The sequence below is a fragment of the Rhinatrema bivittatum genome, chromosome 4 (assembly GCF_901001135.1).
Source record: "Rhinatrema bivittatum chromosome 4, aRhiBiv1.1, whole genome shotgun sequence".
NCBI classification, from domain to species: Eukaryota; Metazoa; Chordata; class Amphibia; order Gymnophiona; family Rhinatrematidae; genus Rhinatrema; species Rhinatrema bivittatum.
In genome coordinates, this window is record NC_042618.1 from 346,988,879 (window position 1) to 347,006,533 (window position 17,655).

The 17,655-nt window shown below is 48.7% G+C and overlaps 1 protein-coding gene across 5 annotated transcripts in view; it reads right to left on the reverse strand.

The window, feature by feature from the left end:
- The window catches only part of MBTD1 (mbt domain containing 1), a 241,653-nt gene that overhangs the window by 193,793 nt on the left and 30,205 nt on the right, over positions 1–17,655 (reverse strand). For all 5 annotated transcript variants that reach the window (XM_029600665.1, XM_029600664.1, XM_029600662.1 and 2 more), the window contains 3 exons: positions 16,202–16,313; positions 16,018–16,103; positions 5,796–5,913 (listed from right to left, as the gene is read on the reverse strand). In XM_029600665.1, coding sequence (XP_029456525.1) covers positions 5,796–5,913; positions 16,018–16,103; positions 16,202–16,313 — 316 coding nt within the window. The remainder of the gene's footprint in view (positions 1–5,795; positions 5,914–16,017; positions 16,104–16,201; positions 16,314–17,655) is intronic.

The window sequence follows — 17,655 nt, forward strand, 5'->3', positions numbered from 1 at the left end:
CCCCCCCGGCGGTTGATATAGGCCACTGTGGTGGACTTGTCGGAGATTACGCGCACCGCTCTGCGACGAATCAAAGGAAGAAAGACCTTGAGAGCCAGGTGCACCGCCCGTGCCTCCAGGCGACTGATGTGCCAGCGGGACTGGGTGGGGGACCAGTACCCCTGCGTAGCCTGGGATTGACAGACTGCTCCCCACCCGGAGAGGCTGGCATCCGTTGTCACCACTATCCACTGCGGAGTCAGTAGGGGCATTCCTTTCAAGAGGTGCGCCAGCGATAGCCACCATTGTATGGCGGCGACGGTAGAGTCTGAGAGAGGTAGTGGCGTCTGGAACTGCTCGGAAACCGGTTTCCAGCAGGATAGTAAAGCTTTCTGTAATGGTCGCATATGCGCAAAGGCCCAGGGACCCAGGTCGATAGTAGAGGCCATGGTCCCCAGTACCTGAAGGTAATCCCATGCCGAGGGGAGCGGAACAGAGAGCAGTTTGTGCACTTGGTCTATAAGCTTGAGCGCCCGGGAGATACACCTTGCCGACTCGGGTATCAAAGTGTGCACCCAGGAATTCCAGGGTCTGAGAGGGCTGAAGGTTGCTCTTGGAGAAACTGACTATCCACCCGAGGGAGGAGAGGAGAGCCAAGACCCGGTCAACCGCTAGGCTGCAAAGAGTCATCGATTTGGCCCGCACCAGCCAGTCATCCAGGTAAGGATGTACTAGCATCCTTTCCCGGTGGAGGGCTGCTGCCACCACCACCATGACCTTGGTAAAGGTGCGAGGAGCGGTGGCTAGGCCGAAGGGCAGAGCTCGGAATTGGAAGTGTTGGCCCAGGATGTGGAAACGGAGAATCGTCTGGTGCTCGTGCCGGATAGGTATGTGAAGATAGGCCTCCGTCAGGTCGAGGGAGGCCAGATATTCGCCGGGACGAACCACCGCTATCACCGCCCGCAGGGTTTCCATCTGGAAATGGGGTACCTTGAGGGCTCGATTGACCCTCTTGAGATCCAAGATTGGGCGGTACGACTCGTCCTTCTTTGGTACGACGAAGTAAATGGAATACTGGCCAATGCCTTGTTCCTCCTGTGGCACTGGGACTATGGCTCCCAAAGCTTGAAGCTTGGCGAGAGTCTGACAAACAGCCGTCCGCTTCTGGGGACCGCAAGGGGAAACCATATAGAGGTCCGGCAGATCTCGAGCAAACTCTAACGCGTAACCTTTCTCTATCACCTCGAGGACCCATTGGTCTGATGTGATTTTGGCCCATTCGTCCAGAAAACGGGAGAGACGTCCACCTAAGTCGGGAACGGAGGAAGGGGCCGGCCGGATCTCATTGGGAGGTGGGCTTTGCAGAGGAATGTTGCGGGTTACCATCCCGGAAGGTGCGGCGGCCACAAAAGGAATGAGCCCATGTCTGGGACCTGGAAGAGTTTCCTCTGGGAAAGGAGTCCCTTGCCCTGTTGGCATATCTCCTCTGTCCCCTGAAGTGGGAACGCGTGGGGAAGAAAGACCTAGGCTGTTTAGGGCGGTCCTCTGGTAGCTTGTGAACCTTGTTCTCACCCAAGGATTTAATAAGCTGCTCTAGGTCCTCGCCAAAAAGCAACTTACCCTTGAAAGGAAGTATGCCCAGCTGCGACTTAGAAGAGGAGTCTGCCGACCAGTTGCGCAACCAGAGGAGGCGTCTGGCTGACACTGCTGATACCATTGCTTTGGCCTGCAGCCAGAGTAAATCATAGAGGGCGTCCGCTCCATACGCCATTGCCCCCTCCAGTTGCTCTGCCTCTGCAGGCGGGAGTTCCTGGGTGCTAAGCAATTGTTGGACCCACCTAAGACTTGCCCGCTGCATGAGACTGCTGCAGATAGTCGCCCGGACACCGAGAGCCAAGACTTCGAAGATACGCTTAAGATAAAATTCAAGCTTACGGTCCTGGACATCCTTAAGGGCGGTGGCTCCCACCACCAAGACCGCAGGACCAAAGAATCCACTTTAGGGGTTTTCAGCATTTCCAGGCAATCCTTGGGAAGAGGGTAGAGCTTGTCCATAGCCCTACCTACCCGTAGTCCCGTTTCGGGAGCTTCCCATTCCCGAAGGAGCAATAGCTTGTGCATGGAATTTATTTATTTAGAAGTTTTTATATACCACAAATTGATGGAATGGGAAGGTGTGTGGAGGCGCCCTTAGTCCTGCCAGGACCAGGTCCACGTGAGCTGGCATTGCGGCCATAACCGTATCATCTGGAGGGACCTCAATCCCCAGTTCCTGCGGGATATAGGGAATGAGCGGCTCTAATTCTTCCCTCTGAAACAATCGTAATATGCGGGGGTCATCCCCTTCGAGAGGGGGACCCGGTAGAGACGGATCCTCATCCGGATCCTGGTCCGGCAAGGCAGGTGGCTGAGGTGGATATGGGGAGAGGGGTACTCCCGGTACCACTCTAACCCGTACGGAACCTTGCGGGTCCGGTGCAGCGGTAGCGAGAGGGGTGGGCAACTGCGATATCTTGGCGGGGGGTGGTGGGGTGGGGGGGGAACGGACCTTGGGAGGGGTCCTGTTCCTCTTGTAAGCTAGCCAGGTAAGACTTGTGCATCAGAAGCACAAATTCTGAGGAGAAATAGGGTCTAGTTTTCAGGGGGGGGCTAGGGCTCAAATTGGGAGGGGGGGGGGGAAGGTGAAAATTGGGTTCCTCAGACCTCTGCAGCTCCGAATCAGGAGCTGCACGAACACCCAAGATGGCTGCCGTTCCCGCGGTTTGTCGGGTCAGGAATGGCCTGGCCATGCGACGGGAGGAGCGCCCCCGGGTCCGCAGTGGAGTCGGCACCTCGGACGGACCCTCCCCACCCAGTAAACAAGAGGAACAAACCCCATCGCGGGAGAGCTTAGCAGTGGGCTCTCCTCCGCAGGCCAAACAGCAGTGAGATCGCGGCATCACTGACAGGCTGTCCCCGGAGAAAAGCCGCGAGCAGGGGAAAAAACAGCTGAGCCAGAGAGAGGAACGCGTGCAGGTGATAGAACCCTGCCCGTTCCTTTCTCTGTTACCACTGCCTGAGATTAAGAATAGCTCCTTATTTTTGTAAATTTATTTATATTCCCTCCCTTTTTTTTTTTATTAACAGGGGAATGGGCTTCCCTGTAAGCACCACTGAGGAAATAAGGCGTCCCGGGGCTCAAGGCAGTGTCTGAGGGGGAGGGACTGGAACCACCAGTATCGCCCGAGCACCGGGCAGGGAGCCTAGACTGAGCGAACTCAAGGGGCAAGCCCCTCTAGGCCCCCCCAAGAGTGAGGGGACAACACTGTCCCCTTAGACAGAGTTAAGACAACCAAACGTTGTAAATTAAGAAAAGTTCTCTTTTTTTTTGTTAATTAAACACAGAAATTAATACTTGCTTGAACTTGGAAAGATAGATAGCAAAGTACCCCGCAGGGTATAAATAAAGAATTGAAGTAAGGGAACCGCAAGCTAAGCTGCCGGCATCTGCTGGAGACAAATACTGAAGGGATGCAGGGTATGCTCTGTCCTGATATAGGATACCCTTTTCAGTTTTGGTCTGTCTCCACCTGCTGGACAGGAGGCTCAACCCACGGTCTGGACTGATCCGGGTATGTACAGGGAAATGACCTTTTAGAAAACCATGCGACTGATATCGTGTATAAAATTCCACACATACATACTTTAGGCGTGCACTTTTACCTGCAGAAGGATGAGACATACTCAGGGGGCTGGAGCAATGGGTGGGGCTCAGATTTATACATATACTTTTTCATTTTAAAAACGTATTTATGCAAATTCTATTGGCAAAACTACATACACCACAGAGCAGATGTAATTGTGCATACATAGTTTTGCAGAGATAATTTGTAACGCAAGCTTGTTTTGAAAACTGGTGTAAGTTGGGCGCATCACAGCCCACAAATTTACATGGCCTATGATAAAACTATCTCCTCAAAGCAGATTAAAAATGTAACCAGTCTGCACAGAAGAAAGAAAGACCAAGTACCCCATAATTAATGCAATGATAGTATAGGCTAAGTAATATTGATTAAATATGCTATCACTGCATTATTTTTGGTGTGCCTGATTTTTCTTTTATTCTTGAGGTCTTATTCTAAAAGAACCAATTCCCATTCTATGTCTATGTAAAAAAAAAAATTCTTTACTGAATAAGACCATTTTTGTACTAGAGGTTTGTTCTTTACTTTCAGAAGCCTTGTTTGTTATGTTTTGTTTTTTCCTGACTATAGGAGCGTACAATACACGGAAGGACAATTTTCAAAGTCATTTCTGTGAGTAAAGAGCAATTTACACACATAAACTGGCTGTCTGAAAATGTGGCTAAAAGTACACGCAGTTATCTATAACACTCATACTTTTAGCTGCATTTTGAAGAGTTTCTAAAGGAATACTTGGATCAAGAGAGGGAAATAACATCCATGGAGTGAATTTTCGACTCTGCATGATATTTACCATGGAAAAACGTACCTGCGCAAACATCTGCAGGTAAGAATTAACTCTGGACTTTGTCCCAGTTTGAAAGCTGTCCCCTGTGAGGTCCATATTCAGACACAGTCTGTATAGCAAAGTTAGCCAGAAAAACTTATCCGGTTAACTTTGAAGGCATATTAAACAGTGTAGCCACACTATTGAATATAACTGGCTATCTTAATTAGTTAGGTGGTTAACTATAGTCGGCTACCTTTAGAACAGCTATTTGACTCGACCAGACTTGGCCTGTTTAGGCCTGGATTCTCTAAGGTCGCAGACCTTAGAGAATCTGGTGGTTACGGGGGGGGCGGTCCTGCAGGTGTAGTTATTCGGCGTGAAACTGGCGGCAATAAGGAATCTTACCTTTCGCTGCCAGCGATGTGTCCGCAGTGTCGGCCCCGGTGCCGCCCCGACTCCTCCTCTTCCGGGGCTGACTCCGCCCCGAGCTAGCTATCGCATGCGAAAAGGGACTTTTTGCTGCGAAACATCCCTTTTCGCGTGCGATAGCGTTAGAGAATGACCCCCCTTAGTCTGAATATCAGAGTTAGCTGGTTAACTTAGCCAGCTAACAACTCCTCCCAGTTATGCCCTTGGACCACCCCAAACTTATCCGGTTAAATTCTAGCCTCCTAACTTATTAGCCAGCTAGAATTTAGATAGAAAAAGGCTGAATATAGCTGGGTAAGCAATTTAGATGGATAAGTATTACATTATCCGTCTAAATGGCTTTTGAATACGGACCTCTATGTTTTTATAAGCATTCTGTAGAAAAACCAATTGGGTCATGTCTGAAACAGCCACACAGTTTTCCTTGAAAGTTTAAATACTCACTTTAAAAAACACTGGCATGACGTTAAAAAAACCTCTAACATCTAACTATACTCATGTCCTTTCTGTAATGGGCAGTAACACTACAGGTCATGCTGCACCCCAACATCATGAGAAGCCAAACTGGCAATCAAGGAATATATCTAGATTAGTAACAAAACAAATGAATAAAAAAGTAACCAACAAATTTATCTCAATTAAAGAATGAATATGGTCCTACAAAAAACACATTAAAGTGTATTAATTAGCAATCATTTAATCCTTAATAGCATACATTTATGCCATAAATTCATTTACTCTTAATATGGTCCTATGCCATAGGCTTTATTTGTTGTGTGCCCAGTATAACACTTCTGCAGTAGGTGGGTTTTGACTTGGTCTCCAGCTTTATGACCTTAAACACACTCCCAACTATAGTATGCCCAGATATTGAAGCTGGGGACCACCACGTTCCTAGAACCATTTAAAAGAAAGCAACATGGAGAAACACAAACCTGCCAGCTTTATAATTTCAGCTATCCAGAAGACTTTGGTAGGCAGACTGCAGTCCGTGTTTGGAACTTCCACCCTTACGCCTTCAGAAATATCACCCCAGCAATTCCCCATGGGTACCTGGTTACATTATAAAAAAACAACTGGTGATCTTCATGCCAATTCAATAAAATCTCTCTTTTTCAAAAGTAGCAACCTTGGTTAGCTGAAAAATGCTGTAAGTTAGCAAGAAACACTAACTAGTGTACATAAAGCACTATGGATCAAAAATAGCCTTGGAAGAACTTTTACCGGCATTTGCTTCCTCTTCACCACCAGCAAGAGTCCATCAGTGCACAGTTGTAGCATTTGGTAAACCCATGCTGGCAGATGCTAAACCAATTATATAATTAAGAATAAATCCACCAGAAAAATCATGATATCCATTTTTTAAGCAGTCACATACACAAGAGACTGGGGAAAACACAGCTGTTATGTAGTAGCAAGAGTATAGCTTGGCATTTAAATCTTTATGCTGTACATTTATGGCACAACAGGCTAACACCTCTGAAGAGGTATTCTACAAATATATTAACCCCACGCTGGCCCACAGACTTCAGATTAATGTGGGTGAAGAGCTGGGTAACCATCAACGGGGGCTACCCCTTTGGGAGCAAGAGTTTTTTAGGTTGGTAATCTGTTGGGTAGGAATCAAGTAGGTTTGGTGTTTGGTCTTAGTTTTTGTGAGGGGGCATAGAAAAGAGTTTATTATTGATTTGTATTGTATTTGCTATTTTTATTCTTTTTTTTATGATGCTGTAATTCATACAGTTCTTTTTGAAGTAGGATAGAAAAATTAAATGTAATGTAATGCATATCAGATGTGTCATGTGCAGTTACAGAATTTTATCTAGAAATACATCAATTGTCTTTTAGATGATACTCCATTTGATTACAGGTATAATAAAGTTATCAGACATAAAAGACCTGTTCTTTTTTTAGCTGTGCACTACCCACATGTACATCGAGAGGGGCAGACTCCATGCTTTTTCCAACAGAATGCCAAAACAAAATGGAGGAAACAACTTTCCATTAAAACAAATCATTGCCTCCTCTGTAGTTTGGGGTTTTCTTTTAAGTGTGTGTGATCTGTACCAGCTAGATGCTATATGAACTCCTTTATTCTCCTAGAGACAGCCTGCCAAACAGCAGCAGCAAGTTCACGCAGCTCTTTAAGAGAGACAATGGACTGAGGAAGTGTCACCCAAGAAAGCAAATGTTGCTTACCTGTAACAGGTGTTCTCACAGGACAGGATGTTAGTCCTCACATATGGGTGACATCATAGGATGGAGCCCAATCATGGAACACTTTTGTCAAAGTTTCTAGAACTTTGACTGGCCCCTACTGGGCATGCCCAGCATGGCACTAACCCTGCAGCCAGCAGGGGTCCCCCTTCAATCTTGTTTAAAAAGCTACAGAAAGTGCCGAAAAATAAAATAAGAAACGTAATGAAACCCAACACCGCAGGGCAGCGGGCGGGTTTCGTGAGGACTAACATCCTGCTGTCCTGTGAGAACACCTGTAACAGGTAAGCAACATTTGCTTTCTCACAGGACAAGCAGGATGGTAGTCCTAACATATGGGTGAGTACAGAGCTGAGGATGTCCGAGTGTGCACCAAATGTACCCAGGTGTGCAAGGCACTAGGACTGGGGTGAAATTTGGCCAAGGGCATCCTGAACCCTACCGGGCAGGCAGAAGGGTGTTGGTACATCAAGTTGTGAATAGGTTGCGCAGGACAGATTGGCCGAAGATGGAATCTTGTCTTCCGGCTTTGTCCAAGCAATAGGGGGCTGTAAAGGTATGGAGAGAACTCCAGGTGGCAGCCCTGCAAATGTCAGGAAGCTGCAGCGAGTGTAGGTGTGCTACTGAAGTCGCCATGGCTCTCACAGAGTGTGCTTTAACATTGCCTTGCAGTGGAATGCCTGCTTGCTGATAGCAAAAGGATATGCAGTCTGCTAACCAGGAGGAGAGAGTCTGCTTACCCACAGGCTGCCCCAATTAGATGGAATGGAAAGAGACAAACAATTGAGTGCTTTTCCTGTGGGCAGCTGTACGGTCTAGGTAGAACGCTAGAGCTCGTTTACAGTCAAGGGTATGCAGAGCCTGCTCTCCTGGATTGGAATGGGGCCTGGAAAAAAAGGTAGGTAGTATAATGGATTGATTGAGATGAAACTCTGATACTACCTTAGGCAAGAACTTAGGGTGAGTACGGAGTACTGCCAGGTCCTGCAGAAGTTTAGTGTAAGGCGGATAGGTAACTAGGGCCTGTAACTCACTAACTCTGCGAGCGAAGTGATTGCCAAAAGGAAAATCAATTTCCATGTGAGATAGCTAAGTTCACAGGATTGGAGAGGCTTGAATGGAGGTTTCATGAGCCGACCCAAAACCAGGTTGAGGTCCCAAGAAGGGGCCGGAGGTTGCAGTGGAGGCTTGAGGTGAAGCAAGCCCTTCAGAAATCGTGTTACAAGGGGTTGTACTGATATGGGAACACCCCCAACACCTTTATGGAAGGCGGCCACCGCACTAACATGCATTCTGATGGAGGAAATGTTTAGACCTGGCTCCGACAAGTGCCAGAGATAGTCTAGAAACTTCGAAATTGGACAGGTAAAGGGGTCAAGGGATTGAGAAGAGCACCATGACTGAAACCTGTTCCATTTATAAGACTAACATTTTCTCGTGGAAGGCTTCCGTGAAGCAATCAGGACACAGGAAACTGATTCAGAAAGGTTAAGTGGCTGGAGGATTAATCTCTCAACATCCATGCCGTCAGGGACAAGGCTTGAAGGTTGGGGTGGCGCAGGCACCCGTCGTTTTGCATAATCAGAAGCGGGTCCTTTCCCAAGGGGAAGGTGTCTGCGAATGGAGAGATCCTGAAGTATTGGAAACCACACTTGGCGTGGCCAGTGAGGTGCTATCAGGATCATGCTTCCCTTGTCCTGACGTAACTTCACGAGAGTATTCGAGAAAAGGGGAAGTGGAGAGAATACATATAGACCGGTCGCCCATGAGAGGGAGAACGCGTCTCTTGGTTGTGAGTGCTGACTGCGAGTGAGAGAGCAAAAGTTCTCTACTTAGAGGTTTTGACATGTCACGAAGAGATCTATGAGGGTAACCCCATTGTTGGAAGATCGAGTCCGCCACTGAGGGGTTGAGAGGTGCGACAGCTTGTCTGCCAACACATTGTCCACTCCCAGCAAGTAGGTGGCCCTGAGGTACATCGAGTGGGAGAGGGCCTCTGCCCATATCTGCGCAGCTTCCTGACACAGTAGGTAGGAGCCCGTCCCTCCCTGTTTGTTGATGTGCCACATGGCCATATTGGCTGTCCGTCTGAATCAGGATGACTTGATTGGAGAGGCGATCCTGAAATACCCTGAGAGCATATCTGATTGCTCGAAGCTCCAGAAAATTTATTTGGTGTTTGGCTTCCTCTGGAGACCAAGATCCTTGTGTCTGCAGATCAGCCACATGGGCTCCCCAGCCGAGGTTGGAAGCATCAGTGGTGAGAGTTATTTGAGGGTCTGGAGCCTGAAGGGTAAGCCTCGGAGGAGATTGATCTGATTTTTCCACCAGGCTAGAGACTGACGGAGTGAGTCGGTGACATAGACAATGGTCGACAGGGGCTGAATGCATTGAGTCCATTGTGATCTTAGAGTCCACTGCATGACTCTCATGGCAAGGCGGACCATTCGGGTGACCTGAACTGAGGACGCCATGTGTCCCAGTAGGATGAGAAAGCGGCATGCAGTCGTGTAGCGCTGAGACTGCAGCTGGTGTGCGAGAGAGACGAGAGTGAGAGCTCGTTGTCAAGGTAGAAAAGCTTTTGCCTGCAAGGTGTCCAAGTCTGCCCCTATGAATGATAAGGTTTGAGATGGGACTAAGTAGGATTTGTCGTAGTTGACGAGAAATCCTAGCGAAATCACAGTGTGTAAGGTAAGATGTAGGGACGACTGAGCAGTTTGCTGAGTGGGAGCCCTGATCAATCAATCGTCTAGATAGGGATAGATGTGAACACCTTGAGTCCTGAGGAAGGCTGCAACTACTACGAGACATTTTGTGAAGACTCGTGGTGCAGATGCGAGGCCGAATGGAAGCACTCGGTACTGATAGTGCTTGGGGCCTACCAGAAATCTCAGGTACTTGCGATGAGATGGAGTTATCGCAATGAGTGTATGCGTCCTGGAGATCAAGAGAGCAGAGCCAGTCTCCTCTTTGCAAAAGAGGAAGGAGGGAATCCAAGGTTACCATCTTGTACTTTTCTCATTGGAGGTACTTGTTGAGGGCACATAGGTCCAGAATTGGACGAACGCCGCCTGATTTTTTGGGGATTAGAAAGTACCGGGAATAGAATCCTAGGCCTTGTTGGGAATAGGGCACTGGTTCTATTGCTCTGGACTAGAGGAGGAGGGAGACCTCCTGTTCCAGGAGTGGTGAGTGGTCAGATGTTCCCTATGTCAGCAGAGGTGGGAAGTCCAGTGGGAATGAGAGAAAGTTCAGGTGATAACCCTGAGAGATTATGGCAAGGACCCACTGGTCTGAGGTGATTGTGTGTCATTTGTGGAGAAAATGGCACAATCGACCTCCCACTGGTATCTGAGGCAGCGGAAGCTGGCTGCTGCTCTCTATGCAGGAGACAAAAACCGGAAGCAGGGCCCGGCTGAGGAGCTGCCTGTGGCTTCTGTTTTCGTATCTGACGAGACTGGGCCTTTTGGAAGGGTCTCGTGGAACAAGTTCTAGACTGTGGTGGATAGGACTTCTTTGGACGGAAGAATGACTTTTTAGTATCCTTCCTGAATGGCTGTTTAGAGGCATACTCAGAAGGCATCAGAGAGAGCTGTCTCAGGGTCTCATGATGGTCTCAAGTTCTCATGATGGTTCCGCCACCGTTCGTTGAATCTGTTCGCCGAACAGATTGTCCCCTACACAGGGTACTTCCGGGCGAAGGTCCGAAGACTTGAGCCAAGCCCATCTTCTCGCCGAGATAGCAGCTGCAGATACCCTGGTTGCAGTGTCAAAGATATCATAAGATGATCTGATCTCATGCTTGCCTGCCTCAAAACCCTTGTTTACTAGGGTTTGGAGTTTATTTATTTATTTGTTTGTACAGCTCTTATATACCGTTGCACAGAAACAAGTTCTATCTCTACGGTTTACATTAATCACATTTTAAGAACATAATAAAAAAAAAAACGGAAGACTACAATGGAGTTGATCTTGAAATTGCTGAGATAGGGAGTCTGTCAAGTCTTGTATCTGCTTAAATAAGACCCTGTTGTATTGGGTCATATAGAGCTGATAAGAGGCGATTCAAGAGATGAGCATTGAGCCCTGGAAGACTCGGCGACCAATGCCATCTAGAAATTTTTGCTCCTTGTTTGGGGGAAAAGAAGCATTCAGACAGGTTAATCCAAGACCAGAGGGATTTACCCAAGCTACTCCCGAAGACGACGGGAGGCTGCCCATGGTCAGACCAACACATGGTCCGGAATCAGCCAATCGAGACTGGATCGGGCCGGCTCCAACAAGGGCAAGGGCATGTCGTAGTCCTCTGACCTGGGATCCCAGCGGAAAAGTAGCACCCTCTGCAGAGGCCGCATATGAGCAAAGGCCCAAGGAACCATTTCCAGGGTGGAAGCCATATGCCCAATAACTTGTAGATAATCCCAGGACGTAGGTAATGGCAGCTCCATCAGGTTCCGTACCTGAGCCATTAGATTGACCATCTGCTGATGTGGAAGGAATACCTTGCCCACCGAAGTATCAAACCGTGCTCCCAGGAACTCCAATTGCTGGGTTGGGTCTAGATGGCTCTTGGCAAAGTTGATTACCCAACCTAGCTTTTGTAGTTGTTCCACCACTGATCGAACCGCTCTCTTGCACAGAGCTTCCGACTTGGCCCGAATGAGCCAATCGTCCAGGTAAGGATGCACCAAGATCCCTTGACGGCGCAGAGAAGCCGCTACTACCACCAGAACCTTGGTGAAAATCCTGGGGGCTGTCGCCAGACCGATCGGTAGAGCACAAAACTGGTAATGGTCTCTCAGCACCATGAACCTGAGGAACCGTTGATGATGCTCCTGAATTCCAATATGGAGATACGCCTCGGTTAGATCCAAAGAAGCCAAAAATTCTCCCTTGTGGATGGCCGCAATGACAGACCTTAGCGTCTCCATACGAAAACGCGGAACGAGTAAAGCTCTGTTGACCTGCTTCAAATCCAAGCTCAGCCTGAAAGTCCCTTCCTTCTTGGGGACCACGAAATAAATGGAGTACCAGCCGGTCCGGTGCTCGGCAGGCGGGACTGGGATCACTGCCCCCAGTGCCTGCAGACGATCCAACGTCTGCGCAATCACTTGTTGCTTCGCCGGAGGTCCGCAGGGTGAAACAAGAAACAGATCTCGGAGCGGTCAAGCAAAATCCAAAACGCAACCGTGACTTACCACGTCGAGGACCCACTGGTCCGAGGTTAACTTGACCCATTCCTCCAAAACAGGGCTAGACGACCCCTGATGTGCGGAACGGAGGAATGGGCCTGCGCGTCTTCATTGCGCTGTCTTACTGGGGGTAAAGGCATGCGATGTTCCCGATCGCTGAGGCCGTCTGCCACGAAAGGAAGGTGACCAAGATTGGGACAGAGACATCTGTTGCCTCTGAGAGAAGGAGCCTCCTCTCCCCATACGGAAACAACGTTGGCCTCGAAAGCGACCCTTAGAACTCCCAAAGGGGCGAGACTGCCTGGGCTTGTCCTCCGGCAACTTATAAACTTTGTTGTCTCCTAAGTCCTTAATGAGCTGCTCAAGCTCGTCCCCAAACAACAATTTCCCCCTGAAGGAAAAAGAACCTAAAAGCGCCTTAGAGGAAGCATCCGCTGCCCAATGACGAAGCCATAGCAACCTCCTGGCGGATACAGCAGAGGACATAGTGCGAGCCGATGTCCGAAGAAGATCATATAAGGCGTCTGCTGTATAAGCGACCGCAGCCTCCATACGGTTGGCCTGTTCCACCTCCCCCGGAGGAAGGTCCTGGGCCGTAAGCAATTGTTAGACCCAGCAAAGCGTGGCCCGCTGCATAAGACTGCTACAAACGGCCACCCGGACGCCTAGCGCCGAAACTTTGAAGATGCGCTTCAATAAGATCTCCAACTTCCAATCCTGGAGATCCTTAAGCGCTGCTCCCCCTGTCACGGGGATAGTAGTGTGTTTGATCACCGCCGTGACCGCTGAATCTACCTTGGGGATCTTGAGGAGGTCTATGGACTCAGCCGGCAGGGGGTACAACTTCTCCCTAGCCCTGCCGACACGCAATGAAGCCTCTGGCAGTTCCCATTCCTTAGAGACAATTTGGAACAATTTAGGGTGAAATGGGAAGGTTTGTGGAGGCCCCCGGAGCCCCGCTAAAACCTCATCTCCTGGAGAAGCATCCACTTTCTGGGGGGGGTGCTGGGATTCCTAATGCCATCAAAACATGAGAGATCAGGTGATCGAGCTCATCCTTGCTAAATAATCGCAGGACCTGGGGATCATCCCTCTCCACGGAGACTTGGCCGTCTAAATCCCCTCCCCCGACCGCTACCAAAGGGTCCTGTGAGGGGTCCAAGGGCTCCGGAATCTCCAAGTCTCTTTGTGGCCGAGGACAATGAGCCCCTGCCTTGCCCTGTTCCGGGGTCACCCTTGGAATCTTAGGAGGAGAGGGCCCCGAACTAAGGACCAGTCCGCTTCTGCCTCCAAGAAAGCTTTGTGCAAAACTTCGCTGAAAGCGGAGCTGGCCCCTTTGAAATATCCCCCGCGGGACAGGAAGGCATAGGGAAGTCCCCCTCCTCTGACGCTGAATCTTTGGAGTGCGGCGTGGTCAAGATGGCCGCCGCTCCTTCTTCGGCAGGAGGCGGGGCCGACCTTCGAGGGAGTGAGGTTCTCCGCGAGCGCGAAGACGACGAACTGCGGGCAGTGCTCGGCACCGAGAGGGTCCCTCGCCCCCGGGAAGGCATTGGGAGCAGAGGCCCTCTTGGGAGAGTCGTGCCCCCGCCCCCTGCAGGCCGTAGATCGCGGCATGAAACCGCGAGAAAAGCCGGCTCAAAAGCACGCCAAAAAAGAGAGCCCTTCAGGGAGCGCCTCTCAGCGATGCCTCCACACAATGCGCCGGGCGGCAAAGCCACTCCCTCCGGAGTCCCGGGACCTTTGAATGTGGCAGGCTGGGGCTGAAGATAAGTGCGCCCTGCCTGTCCCCAACAGGTCTTACTGGTGCTTTCTGGACAGATTCCTTATGTCCAACAATGTACTCAAAGAGCCCCCTTCAGAGGGAAACCTCTGGTATATGCAACCTTGGGGGGGGGGGGAGAGAGTGACCGGCCCACCGATAAATACTCCCCCGGTCCCTTAGAACCTATCTATCTCTGGGTATTTGGTCAAGCCTGCCCTGAACAAGACCCCTCGCAGCGCATGAGAGCGAAAGAAAGAGGAGAATTTTTTTTTTTTTTTTAAACTGTCTCAGCCCACTAATTGATCTAGTCAGGGTCACTCCAACCTGTACACCCATGTAGAAATTTGGAGAGATCAGGACCGCAGGTTATGCCTCTCGATCTGCTGGAGTCAGAGAAAATACTGAGGGATCGCAGGTGGCACACCAGTATATCTAGGGGGTGCTTTTCAGCTTTTCTCTGACTCCATCTGCTGGAGGGGAGGCATAACCCAGCAGTCTGGACTGATCCTGGTACGTACAGGGAACAATGGGTTATGTGCTCCCCTGCTAACAGATGGAGATGGAGTCAGGTTTCAAAGCTGACATTACCTTAGATATACCCCTGCGGTGACCTCAGCCATTCAGTATTCTCTTCAAAAGCCATTGTGGACATACTATTGAAAAACTTGAATACAATTTAATAACTTGATTAAAAACAGTCACTGTAAATGTACTCAACCAAACATAAGCCCTGAATCCCAGTAATATTATAGATGCCCAGATCTATGGATAGGGTGATGGCTTACCCGTAACCTCTTTGGGATCGAGATTCATGTGCAATTCCTTGGCACTATACATGGGCAGTCATGGGCAGGATGCTGAGTCCATCTGTCTACACTAAGGAAAATGAAATTATCAGGTAAGTAATTTCTCCATTTCCTAGCATGTGGCCAGATGAACTAAGGACCAATGGGATTTACAAAAGCTACTCCCAAACGGGGCAGGAGGCTGCGCATGGTCCAGTTAGCACCACCCTGGGCTTGGAAGTCCAGGCGATAGAACCTGGAGAAGGTGTGCAAGGAAGACCATGTCGCTGCTCGGCAGATGTTGACGGGAGACAGTAGCTTAGCTTCTGCCCAGGATACTGCCTGGGCCCTAGTGGAATGAGCTTTAACCTGAAGGGGTAAAGGCTTCCCTGCCTCTACATAAGCTCCTGTGGTCATTTCCTTGATCCAGCGAGCTATGGTAACTCGCGAAGCTGCTTTGCCTTGTTTCCTTCCATCGTGAAGAACAAACAAGCAGTCCGGTCTTATGCACCGGTTTTGTACGTTCTAGATACCGTACTAACAGAATTTTAAGTGGCATAGGAGGCGGTAGTCTTCAGAGCCCTTGCTGATGTGCTGGTCCAGACCAGAGCATCAGGCAGTAGTGACTTTTCTGTGGCACACCTGATAGATCTAACTGCACTCTGGTTGGAAATACTGCTATAGACTAACAATCTACCCAGAATGGTAGAGAACCAATAGTGAAGAAAAGAAAAAATTGATAAAGGAATGATATCCTAAAAGCAGACAAGCTTCTATGGCTGGCAGCTAGGATATTTCCTTGCAATGTGGACAGAATAACTAGGTAGATTAGATGGGACAATTAGTCTTTTTTCTACCATCTACTGTTATATTAAAATTAATTTGCCATTTTCTGCTGATGTGAATTGATTTTACATGATCAGAGATTGTGACCTGACAAGCCTTACCATGGGGTGAGTATTTTGATAATGACCTTATATTGAAATTTTTTGTTTCATCTTTAACATGCTCCTATGTTAGTGGTGGTGGCTGGGAAGGGGGTGGGGTGAAAGGAGGGGAAATGTTCAATTGGTTGTCTCAAGTCAGCCAAACTCAAGTGCATCTAAGCATTTTTGAAGTGTCTCTCTGTCAACATGTAATGTACTTCATGCAGCTTGAAATTTGAGAGAGAAAATTTTAGATGCAGAAAAGTATTACTTACGTGTTTGAAACAGTTCACAGGAGCTGCCGTACAACCATTGCTACTGATGTAGCTACCCCAGCTAAATCCTTCCACAGGGACTGGTGCTGCAATAAAATTTCATCCTTAGTAAGATGCAATGCTATTTCTTAGAAATTATGAAGTCAAACATCGAAACCATGACTGAGAAGTTTTGCAATGTTACCTGCTTTAGTCTTTGTTTGGTTCTGCAGAGCTTGATACTGAGCGTAGGCTGCTAGCTTAGCAACTAGAGGCTGTTTCTGTAGGACCTTTGCTTTCTTAGTTGGAGGTTTACCCTAAAATGATAACATTTCAATGACTTCAGCATATATTTCCCGTGTATGATTCTTATATGTTCTACAAACAGGATACATAACCTCATATGGCAATGGCTCAGTTATGTCTGTCATGTTAGATGTGAAATTGCAAGTAACTGCCTTTCCCCATCCTCTCCTGGGCTGTCTGCTTCTTCTCTGCTACCAGCAGCACTTACTGACATGACTAAGACGTGTGCGATGCCAATGCACACATCTTAGTCATGTGTTACCAAGCGTTGACACAGAGAAGGTGCACAAGAGATAGGAAAATTGGTTCTTACCTGCTAATTTTCATTCCTGTAGTACCACAGATCAGTCCAGATTCCTGGATTTTGCCTCCCTGCCAGCAGATGGAGACAGAGAAAGTTTCACTGACACTGTACCTAACCCAGTGTGCCACCTGCAGTCCCTCAGTACTGACCTGTACCCAAGCCAAGATGACAACAACAACCAAAATTTCTAAGCAAACTTCTAAGCAAACACCCTCCCTTCCAACAAGCTGGAAGAAGGTGAAGTTGGCCAAAAAGATAATGGAAAACTGTTTCCAACAACTCCGCACTATATACAAAGCAACAGTATGAGCAATGAACTCTTCCCCCCCCCCCCCCCTTCCAACCCCCAGTAAATGGGTGGGTCTGTGGACTGATCTGCAGTACTACAGGAATGAAAATTAGCAGGTAAAAACCAATTTTCCTTTCCCTGTACATACCCAGATCAGTTCAGACTCCTGAGATGCACCTAAGCTCCTCTTAACTCAGGTGGACCTGGAGAGTTCTGTTCGTAGAACGCTTTCATCAAAGCACATGGAAGCCGGAGCCCTGACATCTAAGCGATAATGCCTAGCAAAAGTTTGCAACTTCCCAGTAGCTGCCCAGCAAATTTCATGCACAGACACCTGTTGTGACTCAGCCCACGAAGTCTCCTGAGAACGTGTTGCGTGTGTCCCTAAAGCCTCCGGCAGTGGGCACCCTTTAGAAATGTAAGTCAACTCTATCACTTCCTTCAGCCACTGCACAATTGTAGCCTTCGAGGCCTTACTTCCCTTCTTTGGACCACTCCACAGTACAAAGAGGTGATCCAATCTAGGGAAGTCATAAGTGACCTTTAGATGCCTCAATAATACATGCCTCCCTTCTAAGAGCCTAAGTTCCCCTGTGTGAGGTGTAAATCCAGAAAAACTGGAAGCTCCACTGTCTAACTAAAAGGGAACGCCAAGACCACCTCATGCAGAAAAGAAGCCACCATGCATAAAGATAACCCCGAATCCAACATTTGTAGGAAGGGATCTCAACAATGCCAGGAGCTCTGAAATTTTCCTGGC